The sequence below is a fragment of the Trachurus trachurus genome (assembly GCF_905171665.1).
Source record: "Trachurus trachurus genome assembly, chromosome: 6".
NCBI classification, from domain to species: Eukaryota; Metazoa; Chordata; class Actinopteri; order Carangiformes; family Carangidae; genus Trachurus; species Trachurus trachurus.
This window is the reverse complement of record NC_139897.1, coordinates 16539460-16551760: the sequence shown is the minus strand read 5'-3', so window position 1 is coordinate 16551760 and position 12301 is coordinate 16539460. Positions and strand designations below refer to the sequence as shown.

The window sequence follows — 12301 nt, the reverse complement described above, 5'->3', positions numbered from 1 at the left end:
GAAAGATTTTGCACAATGATTCAATGACTGAAGCCTAAAAATACAGACATCAAAGAAGGAGAGGCGTTACCTGTTCAACTGGTGACCTGTGCTCATTTCAGAGATCTGTTCAGTGAATGAACACCTGTTTTAACACATACTCGACTTTAACAACTGTCACCAGTCTGACTGAACAGATGCAACTGACAGTCTCCGCCACTGGAGGACACTGCTGCTTCATACTGAACACTGTGGAAACTGTGTAGGATCTTTATTTCCACTGTTTCCACTGTGTCATTTAAATTTACAATAACAACATTTTATGAATATGAATTCAATTTGATCATGAAATTGAGAGGGGGCTTTAATACTCATTATATATATATTGCCTTGTTTCTCTACAAATGAAAGGGCTTCATGTAAAAAAAAAACATCCATATCAGCCTTGCCAGACTAATGTGTGACTGTCTTTATTGGCGCTTCGACAGGAGCAGGACATTATTATCAACATACTCTCTTTAATCTCAAATAAAATATTTTTTTATAGGTGATATGGTTTTGAGTCCTTTCTGATCACCTGGAGCAAAATATATAAAAAATAAAAAGTCAAAATGTGTTGCCAGCAAAATAAACTGATAATGATATAGTTTGCCAACAATGTGTTTGCAGTCCACTATTATTTGAAATGTGCCAAAAATCTTAATTTACAAGGCAGCAGACAAAAATAGGCCACTCTAGCAGATATCGCACCACGTCATCGCCAAAATTACCACTGCATTGTCAAACCAACACAAAGACAAAAGGCTTGATAATAACACTTTGGAGCAGCTGCCTTCTCACTTCATCATCTGTCTACATGTCTGTGTCCCCTTATGGATGGTAATAGTTTTATATATTTTTCACTTCTAGCTTATGATGGCACCATCCCACTTCTCCCTGATGTACTGTTCACAAAACAGCTCAGTTTTGACAAAGCAAGTTATTTCCCTGATAAAAGGAAAAGATGAGAGTGATGAAAATGTGAAGATGATAGAGTTGCCTCTTAGAGCTACAACTCTCTGGATTGGTACATCCTCTCACCTTACAGGGCAAATACAAACCCACTGCAAAGTGTACTGTTCCACTGCGACGGTGAGAGAGGATAAGTCTCTTTCAGGTCCCTGTATTATCAAGCTTTGTAACCTGAAAATCAGAACAGCTACAAATACACGGGACGAAATGTGTCCTTTGTTATTCACAACCCATCGATTTAGAGTAGAGCGACTCACATGTCACAGACACTTATGGGCACATGTTTACATCCATTATCCATCTGTTCGCAGCTCACACTCACTCGGCTCTATTCAGCATGTAACCATTAGTGGTTCATTTCACCATCAGACTGATGATTCATTGTAAACATTCAGTGTAAACACAAATTATCCACTGCCACTTTCCACTAGGTGGCATTATGCATTCAGCAGGACGTCCTTCTATTTCATTCATACATTGATTCAGCCAGGCCTGTCTGCTTGAAGGTCTCAGCCACATGTCTGGAGTGCTGCATCTTAGCCGACAGCGCCTCGAGAATATCATTCTGGTCCACAGCTGTGGCTGTTCGGTAAATGAACGTCCCCATTGACTCCAGACCTCGCATACCGAGATTTACCCCACAACCTGGAGCATGAGCAGGAGAGAAAACACAGGCATCACACACATATATCTAACATAATCTAATCTCTTTAATGCACAGCACATTTTTATGATAAGAAGCAATGTTCTTTATCTCCCAGACAAATACCAAACTGTATCCTTGAGGTCACAGTTATGACCTAAATGAAAAGAGCACAGCAGCACATAAATAAACATCCAGCAACATGGAGACAAAAATCTGATAAGCGTCGGCTGAAAGGCCATTGAGCAAAGTAATGAGTCACACACACACAGATGCATAAAAATAATTTACACTCTCCTAGCATCTCTTATTCTTTGCATTTCTCTTTCATCAGTGCCCTTTTATAATTTCATGTCTCACCTTCAGCTACTGGTAGCACACACAGGTATCCTCTCATGTATTTTAGGGGCCCCTCCCATTCTTTGAAATACATTATCTGCCAATCCATAGACAAGTACCTGTGTCAAAATTGAGGACCCGTGCTGCCTCCCCCTCCACGGTGACTGCCACGTTGTCCCCTTCGATGTAAGCAGCACTGATGCGTCTGTGTGACAGCTGGATCTCAAAGAGACGACGGCTACACTGCATATGGTGCAGCGTCACATCACTGAGCCGAGGTTCTATGTCCGTCTTGTAGGCGTTGAAGGACTGGTGGAAAATGTTCTTCATGATCTGGGTGGCAGAATGGAGACGGTTACAAGACATTTCTCATTGTGTGCATCATTCACTGGCGACTTCGCCATGATGTCACACTGTCATAAATTGACCACATGATATACAGTAAATACATTTACACACATGTATGAAGCCTCTGATAACAACTCTGCAATGGAATGAAATACAGGGAATATTAACAACTGTCACCATAAAGACGACTTGTGAGTTGTCAATCAACAGAAAATGGACAATTCATTATTTTCAAACAGAAAGCAAATGTTTTTTTGGATCCAGCTTCTCACCTATTTTACATATGATATTAAAGCAGAAGTAAGTGGAATATTTGTGTTAATATAAGTCTTAAATAGTTATATCTTCTGACAGCAATCACTTATATAGAGTGTTTGGTCTGAAACACGGGTCTGTCAGTCACTCTGCTCTGCTGTAAGCCGAGGAGAAAATTTTCCTTGTATCCTACAACCTTTATCCATGAGGAGAGAGAACGGCATAAAGGGGCGGTCCTCTCTGTGTGTACAGCCAAGGGATGCGCGTGAATGAGGTGACGTAGGGACGAGGGCGGGGACTGCTAACTCCATCGGCTGACAAGAAGTTAGCCAAAACGACCGGATCACTTACTTCTGCTTTAACTATTTTTAATTTTTCCTTTTTTTGTACATTAAATGGTTCAAGCTTAAGTGTATATTTTACCATATGCGATGACGCGTGAATGAAGGTTGTCATTTCATGTGGACAATGAATACAGAGGATGAGAGCGCGTCCACTGAATGCTGTGTGCCTCCTTGATTCTACAGTAATTGTGGGTATTGTGAGACGAGCCTCTCACTGGCTGCCTTGCTCTGTCTCTATGCTCAGCTCTGCTCTTCTTCGACCCATACTTGCACAGTCATCTGTTACCAAGTAACAGTGCATCTGAATGGCCACCCACATAGCAACAAGCGTTCCAAGGATGGTCTTGCTACGTACCTGTGTGTGCACCACACTGCATGCTGTGGCTACAGGCTGTGCACGATCAGAGCAGTAAAAAACAACTGCCCAGTGGTTGTAACTGCACTCATGGCCTGCTGCTGAGCAGAGGTAGGTGGGGAGATGTGGGGTAGGGGGGAGGGTGGGGCTGATGTGTAACATCAGTGTACAGATGGCCTCTACACACACACACACACACACACACACACACACACACACACACACACACACACACACACACACACACACACACACACAAATAAACTGGTGAGGTCTACTTTCTCCTCCCCTCTTTGCCCCTTTCTTCCCTATGGCTCATACGCACTCACTCTTGTATAGGTCCAAAGATTTGGACACCCACGCACAAGCACTTATGCATGCACATGCAAACACATACAGACGCTAATGGACTCTCACAATGCAGTCAAAGGCCATTTGCTGATTGAGAGGTGAGGAATAAGTTGGTAGGCAAGGCAGCGCTACGCTGTGGCCACTTGCGTAAGCATGGAAATACACATGCATATCCATCACACCCAGGATCGTTATCTACAATGGCCAGAAGCAAACAGAAGGTCTGAAAATTATTTTTATGAAAAGGGGTACAAGAGGCTCACAGAGGAGTTAGCTGTGTGCCTGAGGAAGCGAACCATCTTGGTTTCAGCGGTGGGGCAGACCAGGGCCATGTAGCGGTTTCTGAAGGTGCCATAGATCTTCAAGTGGAAGCCGGGCTTGGTGGTTGGGTTTCGGTGCTCTCTGAGGGCCTCCACTCCGTAAGCTGACAGGTCAAAGTAGAGGCTGTGGGCACGGATCTCAGGGGTGGGTACCTGAGGTGAAGAGAGACAGGGAGGGAAAGGAGAGAGAAAGACAAAGGAGACACTGGATCAAATCATTGCAGATATAATAAGATTTTCAGGGAGCAGCAATGACATTACTGTCACTTTTGATATCATCAGTGAAACACTAACAATATATCTTCTCTGTAAGTCTAATTCATTACATACATGTAACCTATGAAAAGAGAAAATTGCCCAAACGTCATTTCTGCCTGTGAGGCAGTTGTCACTTGAGTGGAGATTAAGAAAAGCTTGATTTTTATTCAGTGGTTCAATCTGGCAGCGACTCCCTGAAGCCAGAATGTATCAATTTTCTTTTCAATGACATAAACCAGCCAAGTGGGATGAAACAGCATTTAGTGCAGCCAAGGGAGATAGCAAGGGAACAGAGCAGCGGCTGGGGAGAGGATGGAAGGGACAGTAGGGCTGGCCAGGTCATATCCTGGGGGGTAAATTCAATCACTACAGGAAACAGCCAGAGAGAAAAGGGGCCAATAAAAGGCAGCCGCACAGCCACTAAAGAGTATGTGATATGAATGGTTATGGTGGCACGAAATAGCAAAAGAGACAATGCTTGTGGTTAGTATTAGTCAGATATTAGCCTGGAAGCATTTCACCTTGACCTGTTTATTTGTTTCTCCAAATGAATCTTTTCTGTTTTACAGATTTGTACACATGTTCCCAAGACCAACTACACATAGACAAGTCATTCTATATGAATCACACAATACAATCATACAGTGATGGCCTACATCTGGTGATCAGCACAGGATGAAGACCAGGCTGCTGCTGTAAATATCATTTGTCTGTACCTTGACTGCCTCCACCTCAGTGGACCAACAGTGATGTCAGTGTGATGTTTGTTTGTTTGTTCGTCTGTCTGAACAATACTTCTGCCTGAATAAGTACCCGAAGGCTGGTTGGTTGCCTGTGCTGCACCAAACATCACACATTTCTTGGCTCATTTTCTTCTTTTTGAGTCTAAATCTGAAGCTTATATAATATTACACAGCCAAGAATGAAGAATGAATCAAATTATTTTAGGTTTTTTATTTTTTTTAGAAGTGATTACTCTGTGGAAGTGTTCCATATTTATTAAGTCTTTTACAGCCTCTCTGGGTAACATCACTGAGTCATTGTTCAAGGAACCATCTGCCTAGATAATGCCAAAGAGACCTTTGGCACACAATGTAAAAAAAACTGCAGCCGATGTTTTGATATCTTGATTCATATTCACCTGGCAGGGACCAGATTATGAGTCTGTCCAGGGGTACGTAATGAATTGAAAGCTTTATCACCTGCTTCCATCAGAGGAGCAGCTGCTCTTATCAGATTCAATGAGAAAATCAAAATATTGCCAGCGTGGCCGCTGACGTGATCCAACAGGCTGCCGAAATCTGGCTGTTTACATGAGAGTCAGGCATTATGTTCAGATGCTGTTGGCCGCTCCACATCACTGTTTGTTCAAATCCACTTTATGAGGTCAAATAAAGTCGCTGTTACTCCAATATCCTGTTCCTACTGTCTTCAGTCTTTACACAAACAGTTGGCTCTTGGCTCTGCATGTGTACATGAGTAAACGCATTTATTAGTGTATGTTTGCATAGGTGTGTGTGTGTGTGTGTGTGTGTGTGTGTGTGTGTGTGTGTGTGTGTGTGTGTGTGTGTGTGTGCTGACCTGTCTCTGGTCCAGTCTCTCGATAGTTGCATTTGCTCCATAGGCATGGCAGGACTCCACAGTATAATCAGAGCTGATCCCCAGCACTGAACACGACTCGCCACATGATCCATCAGCCACCACAATCACACTTGGCCATTCATTGTGTGGGATGCGGCGCAGGTATTCCTCTGTGAACTAAGAAAAAAACAAAAAACAAGAATTTTCTTTTTCTGTGTCCAGCCAATAAACATTGTTTGATAATAAAAATTATCACCTTATCAACAGTAACACAACACATTTAGCACCACTTGTAAATACTCATTTTCCACCTCCCTGGAGTTATAGCTGTAGTGTTTACTTCTGGAACACTGAAGAACCTTATATAATGCACATTATCTAGTTATATTCAGTGCTTTTATGTGAACATATGCATATCAGTTAAAATACCTTTCAGAGGTTACTTGAGAGGTAACTAATCATTAACCGCCAACTGATTAATAATTTATAACCATTTAGTTGGGTGCACAATGTTTAACTCAACTAACAGCCTTAAACCCAAGTTTACAAAAGAAAGAAGAAAAAATGTTTTATAGAACTCTAACTGTGATTACTTCTGTTTCTTACATGTTGTATTATTATAACTTTTACATAACCAAAGGATTTGGCATGTTTTTTCTACCACTGCCCATTAATCTGAGAGACAGGTGGGCTGCACTGTAATATACTCATACCAGCCATTAAAATGGACTCTAGAGGCCATGCTTGTCTTGGCAACGGTACAGCTCTGAGAGATTTATTATTATGCCTGTGTATGCATTGCCGTCCCTCAGTCAAACACTAGGTACTTGTCTGTGAACAGGACGAGAAAAACCCCGACAAGGTGGGTTAGGAAAAGACTGACAGGCTGAGAGGAAGAATAAAAAGGCCACACAGGGTCTATAAAAGCTCAGGGCATCAGAGATTTATCTTTAAACCATTTCAACTGAGAAAACTGAAAAAAACAAACCCTTTTGCACATTCTCACTTTTGAAGCACTGAAAGGCTAGAAGGGTAAAAGAAAAAGTCATCAAACACAGTGCCCTGTCTAATCAAGAGGGAATGGAGAAGTTGGCAGTGATTTTAAAGAAAGCCGAAGTTTGTTGTGATCAAAGACCCTCTTGACCTTGTCCTCCATCTTATAAAGTTTGGTGAGTCATTGGATAGGAGGGAGGACAGCTGTAGCAAACAGGAATGACATTGGAGCTGGGGAGGAAAGAAAAGCTGCTGGCCAGAGCACAACAACACACAACTAAGATTATTATGTTTTCTAAATTCTACTGTTTGATGAATGGTAGGAAAAAACATGCAGTTGCAATAAAAGCACAGACCCAATTCAGAGTGACACTTTGATGGAGCTGTAACACAAAATGTTGAGGCTCTGGTTTCCAGCCATGACACATACACTAAAAATGCAGTCTTTGTTTCTATGTTAATAGGTTATTGTTTTGTCCTAGGCTGAGGCCAGGGAGTGTTGGAGGGGGGTTGTTTTCATAGTGTGACTGGCCACAGTGAGGGGAATATACTTTATTCATTTGTTTAATAAAACAGGGATAACACTTGTTACTTCATCATTATACTCGGATCAAAATTACATGATATTGTGATATAAAATCAGGCACCAAAACAACATTTCATTTAATATCCATTTGGCTTGGGGATCCCCTTTTTAAAAAATCCCATCAAGAATCCCTTGCCGAAAGTTAAAATCAAATAGGTTTTGAACCCAAATTGGATTACACCCTAAAACCCTCTTCATCTTAATGCTATAACACGCTTGGCTTGGCATTTATTTACTTTAATTCTGTCTTTTACTACCCACTGACCTAAAAACTGTAGGTTTGAGGTCAGCTTACATAACAGGTTATTTCACCCAATGAGCCTGCTTTCAGTCTGATATTATGCCTTGTGAGAGAAATCTTACAATAGCAGGAAATAGAAATTCAGAAAAGTCACATGTTGGATGGATTGCTCCTGAAGTATAAACTGAAAACAAAGAAAGAAAGATGAATAAAAGTCTGGTAAGATAAATGTTTACTCCATGTCTCAGGCTGCTTTAAAAGCTATGTGGTTCATGTTGAATCCAGAGGAGACTGGGTCCTTTGATCAGATGCAGGAACAGACATCTCTGTCACCATCACTGCTGACAGCTGTCAGAACATCTGCAGCAAACCAGCCTCTTTTCTGTGACCGCTGGGTCTGGTTTTGATCATAGACTGTATATAAATTGACAGATTATAAAAGGACAGGGATTAGCCTACAAGATGAGGCAGAGTGAGTCTCTCCTCTCTACAAAGTCATCACACATTATTTCCAGATCAGTGGCTGTCTATGTATTATTGATATAGCTTTGCATAACAGAAATTAGTTGTGTATGGGATTTACACCCTGTTTGTTTTATTGTGAGTATTGTGCCCTACAGCTACAGTACTTCTCAATAACTGACTGTTGAAACATTAAAGTGCCAGTGCAACACATAACATTAGATGATAATGCTGTACCTTGGTTCCCAGCTGCACCTTGACTTCTACCTTCTGTTTCTTCTGCTCCAGGATGCTCAGCAGGTACTCCTGAAACACGCCTATCCTGGTGAAGAAATGCTCGTTGTGCCAGCAGCCCTCCATGTTATCAAAGTCCACCCCGAGTCCGAGCAGAAACTTCACACTGCGGGGATCCAGGGCGATCTGCTGGGGCCGGCAGAGCAGCGCGGTCCGATACCTCTCATCCAGCACGGTGAGTTTCAGGACCTTCCCGGAGCGGACAGCGACCAGCGCGGCCGTCAGCCCCACGGGTCCCGAACCCACGATGAGCACGGAGATCCTGGCCCGCCACTGTCTGATGCCGTCCAGGCTGACTTTCACCACCACGTAGACGGTGACTGCCACCAAAGTGCTCAGAGCAGTGTCATAGGCGAGAGCGCGGTACTTTTCCTCCGCGTTTTCCGCGATGCCGCCAACTCCAGCAGCGTCTTCTGCCACCGGCAGCCCGTCCATAGCTGGAGCAGAAATTACGCTGGTCACTGTGCCACCACGAGACGTTTGCCGACTGCACTCTCTCGCCCCTGTCTGTCAACCAGCCGAGCGTCCCTTCGTCTCATCTATGCGTCCACTGAAAGAACAGTAGGATTCACATCCATCCACGCACACACACAGCTGCGACTGGCCACATGCGTCCTCTGCGCTCCCTGCGCTGCAAGTTGAGTTGTTGCAGCACACTGGACCCTCTCTCTCTACTCCCCCCACCCCTCCCTCTCTCTTTATCTCTCTCTCTCTCTCACTCTCCCTCCCTACTCAGGCCTGAAGGTGCTCTTTATATGGAAAGTCAGGTAGCTCAAACAGCAATTCAACATAAACATAAAGGTCTTAATCATTCCTATTTAGTCACAAGATTTCATGGGCATCTTTTCTTAAATCCACTAAAAAAGAAAAAGAGTTTAACAGCAAACTGCAGAGGGCTGACACTGGGCTTTGGTTTTACTCTGAGAAACTATTGATTTACTGTTGCTAAAACAAGAGAGGTCGATTCTCCCTCTCCTTGAGCCAGCACAACAGAGAACCCTACACCGTATTAGGCTACTGCTTTTTTCTCCACCTACAGTGTTAAATTTGGGATTGGATGACAAGATTTTGACTAATCTGATTCACTGTAAATTAACAGAGTCACTTTAAAGTTGCCGGTAAAGGATTAAGAAATAAAAAAGGCCACAGGTCAGGAAACGGTGAATGTTTCTGCCTGTAGCCTCACATTCAGCTCTCCTTTACCCCCTGCGTTGCATTTCTGTTTCAATTGAGTGTATCCATTACAGGACAGTTTCCTTTTCCCCTTGTTTCTTTGCCCTCATCTCCTCTGAAAGAAGGGGAAGCAGTGACCAAGGAAGACATTTCACTCCTCAGAGGATGAGGCCAATTTGTATGAAAAGTATAGCAGAACAGAGATGACGATGCACTATTGTTCACTTTTTTCACATTTATTATGTTACGTATCTGTTCATAACTTACTTTTGCACTACGATGGATGATGGACCTGGCCAAACTTCTTCCAACCCAGGTGTTATGGACTCTTTTTACACATGTCTCGCAAAGGAACAGCAAATAAAGCAGCTGAAAAAATAAACACTATGAATAGCATTTGGTATCACTGGAATATTCCCTATCGTTCATCTCTCCTCTAATGCCACGGCCCCCAAATGACCCCAATGGATCACATTCATTACACGATTCAACATTTTAAGTCATGCTCTGACCTTTAAGCCCCATTTGAGCCCGTCTAATAAAATGGGCACTTTTGAAGGTGGTGATGACATCAGTTTACCTAAGTGCCTCCTGATATATACCAAAGCCTTCACAGACTGACAGGGAGGTGTATCTGCCTCTGCATCTGTGACTGTGGAAGAAAAGTACATGAATCCATAAATCAGTTTAAATTGCCAGGGAGAAAGTGAGAAGAGACACAAACACGCACAGAGAAAGAGAGAGGGGGAGAGAAAAGGGTGGGGGTGGGGCGTGGGGTGGGCATATTGGTGTGATCCACTATGCCTCCACTGGTAATTACTTTCCACCTCTACTCAGGTGCCTGGCAACGACCATCCAGCTGGTCCAGGTGAAAAGAAAGAATGAAGCTCTAATTACAGTCCAAGACTTACAAGCATCTGCAGAAGGGACATTTTCATGGAAATGAATGTTGAGTGGTCACCTGGAAACATAATTTGATGATCTGACATATCCCATAATGGTCCTCTGATGATCAATCTATAGAGCTAAACTGGAGCTGAAAGCACATGGTAAACATACCGTTGTGCATGCATGAAACATCCAGAACCTGTTTAAATAATGTTTCAATTCATCTACATGTTGATTTTTTTTTTTTTACCTACAGTGAGATCATTCAAAAAGTATCTCATCCACCTCAAGTACTTCCTCACCATGAAATAATTCACTAGAAAACAATTAAGCATCTGAGCATCACTTTTGCTTTGATTTCCACATTAGCGTGCTAATATATGCAGTTACACAGGGCCTGTGGAGATAATGCTTCCACGAAGCCTCTGGATTTGAATGTGTTAATGACACTTTGTGGATCTCTGACACGTCCTGCTCTGACACCATCCTACGCCTCAACAAAAGGAGTATAGAGAGCCAGGTTTTTTTTTTATCAGCTTGCCTGCATCTTACAGCCAGTAATGGGGCTGTGCATAGATCGGAGGTCATTAGAGAGACACAGAGAGAGAGAGGGAGAGGGAGGGAGAAAAAAAAAAGTTAGGTCCCCACGTAATGAAGACAAACCCTCATTGTTGTCAGGGAGTTCATTCGTATCAAACCAGATTGTCCACATTCAGGGTCACTGCCAGGAGAGTGGGACGAGGCCGCATATTTGTATGCAGACTTTTAAAAGCATCTTTGGTCTCTGGACAAGCTGAAGTGAAATGAAGAGGACAGTCAAGAGACAGAGGCAGCGACTAAAAACGAATCACAGCTTTTACATTCAGATTCACAGATGGCAGAGTGCCATAGAAGCAGATCGCAGACTGACACAAAATGTATCGACGCAAGGAGCATCAAGTCCAACAGGAAGAATCTCAGCCAACTGATCGAATGGTACATTGTGAAAACAGGAGACACTGAGTTCTTGTTTTGACCTTATACATGCAAAAACAGCAGCCCATCCAAATTGCAATCCTTCTTTATAGCCCAATTTTCTTCTCAACAAGCCATTTCTTCCTCTGCTCACCCATAAATAGCCTCCTGCACATTTCCTGTGCCGCTGTTCTAATACGCCAGACATGTCATCAAGTGTTTTGGACTGATCACTCTGACATCTGCCCAAGTAGTACAGTGGGTTTCTAATGCCCCATCTTATCAGATAACTATTTAATACTGTTGCGCTGATGTCTTCATTCATTCACACAATTCCACCTACATTATTATGTGCTATATGTACCTGATTTATTGTAATGAATCTTGGAGTTTCATTATGTTTACAAATGAAATTTAGCTCCCTATATCATATCTGTGATGTCTAATTAAATGCAATGTCCTTTCTGTTGGTCAGAGAGATAACGGGACTCACACTAACACCCTGGTATGATAACACACAAGGGAGTTTCTTGTTAATTTAGAATGAACTGCAAATATTTTTGCACCATTTCAAGGCCCTGGCTAAGCAAACGACACAGCCACCATCGACACAACAGATTGGACTGGACAAAAGCCAAAACATTCAGCTCACTTCATCTCAAGGACAGAGGAGTGCTGTCACGGCTGGACAAATGTACTGACTTTTTGATCAGGCTATTTCATGCTCTCCAGCTCAAAACGCTGCACACACTGTTAAAAGAAATGTGTCTTCTTTCACCGTGGGCCAGATGTAGGAGGGAAAATCCTGCACTAATTCACAGTATTTGCACTGCCAACTGTCAACCTGTCCAGCTGAGTCTCAAGCAATGACGCGCTCAGAGCTGGCAGACCGAAACCATGGTGACGTAGGTTCAGGCAGCCGAGAA

At 42.9% G+C, this 12301-nt stretch overlaps 1 protein-coding gene across 2 annotated transcripts; it reads right to left on the bottom strand.

Annotated features, from left to right (window-relative positions):
* Window positions 1-1255: 1255 nt before the first annotated feature.
* Window positions 1256-8946, bottom strand: LOC310987458 (uncharacterized protein). Of its 2 annotated transcripts, none has more exons than XM_083973727.1 (5): window positions 8304-8946; window positions 5785-5961; window positions 3889-4098; window positions 2092-2305; window positions 1256-1635 (listed from the first exon to the last, which is right to left on the bottom strand). In XM_083973727.1, the coding sequence occupies exons 1-5, from the start codon at window positions 8793-8795 to the stop codon at window positions 1457-1459; spliced, it is 1272 nt and encodes a 423-aa protein (XP_083829853.1). In that variant the 5' UTR covers window positions 8796-8946; the 3' UTR covers window positions 1256-1456. The 2 variants fall into 2 exon arrangements, with proteins under 2 accessions (XP_083829853.1, XP_083829854.1); XM_083973728.1 differs by having other exon boundaries at window positions 3922-4098.
* Window positions 8947-12301: the final 3355 nt, after the last annotated feature.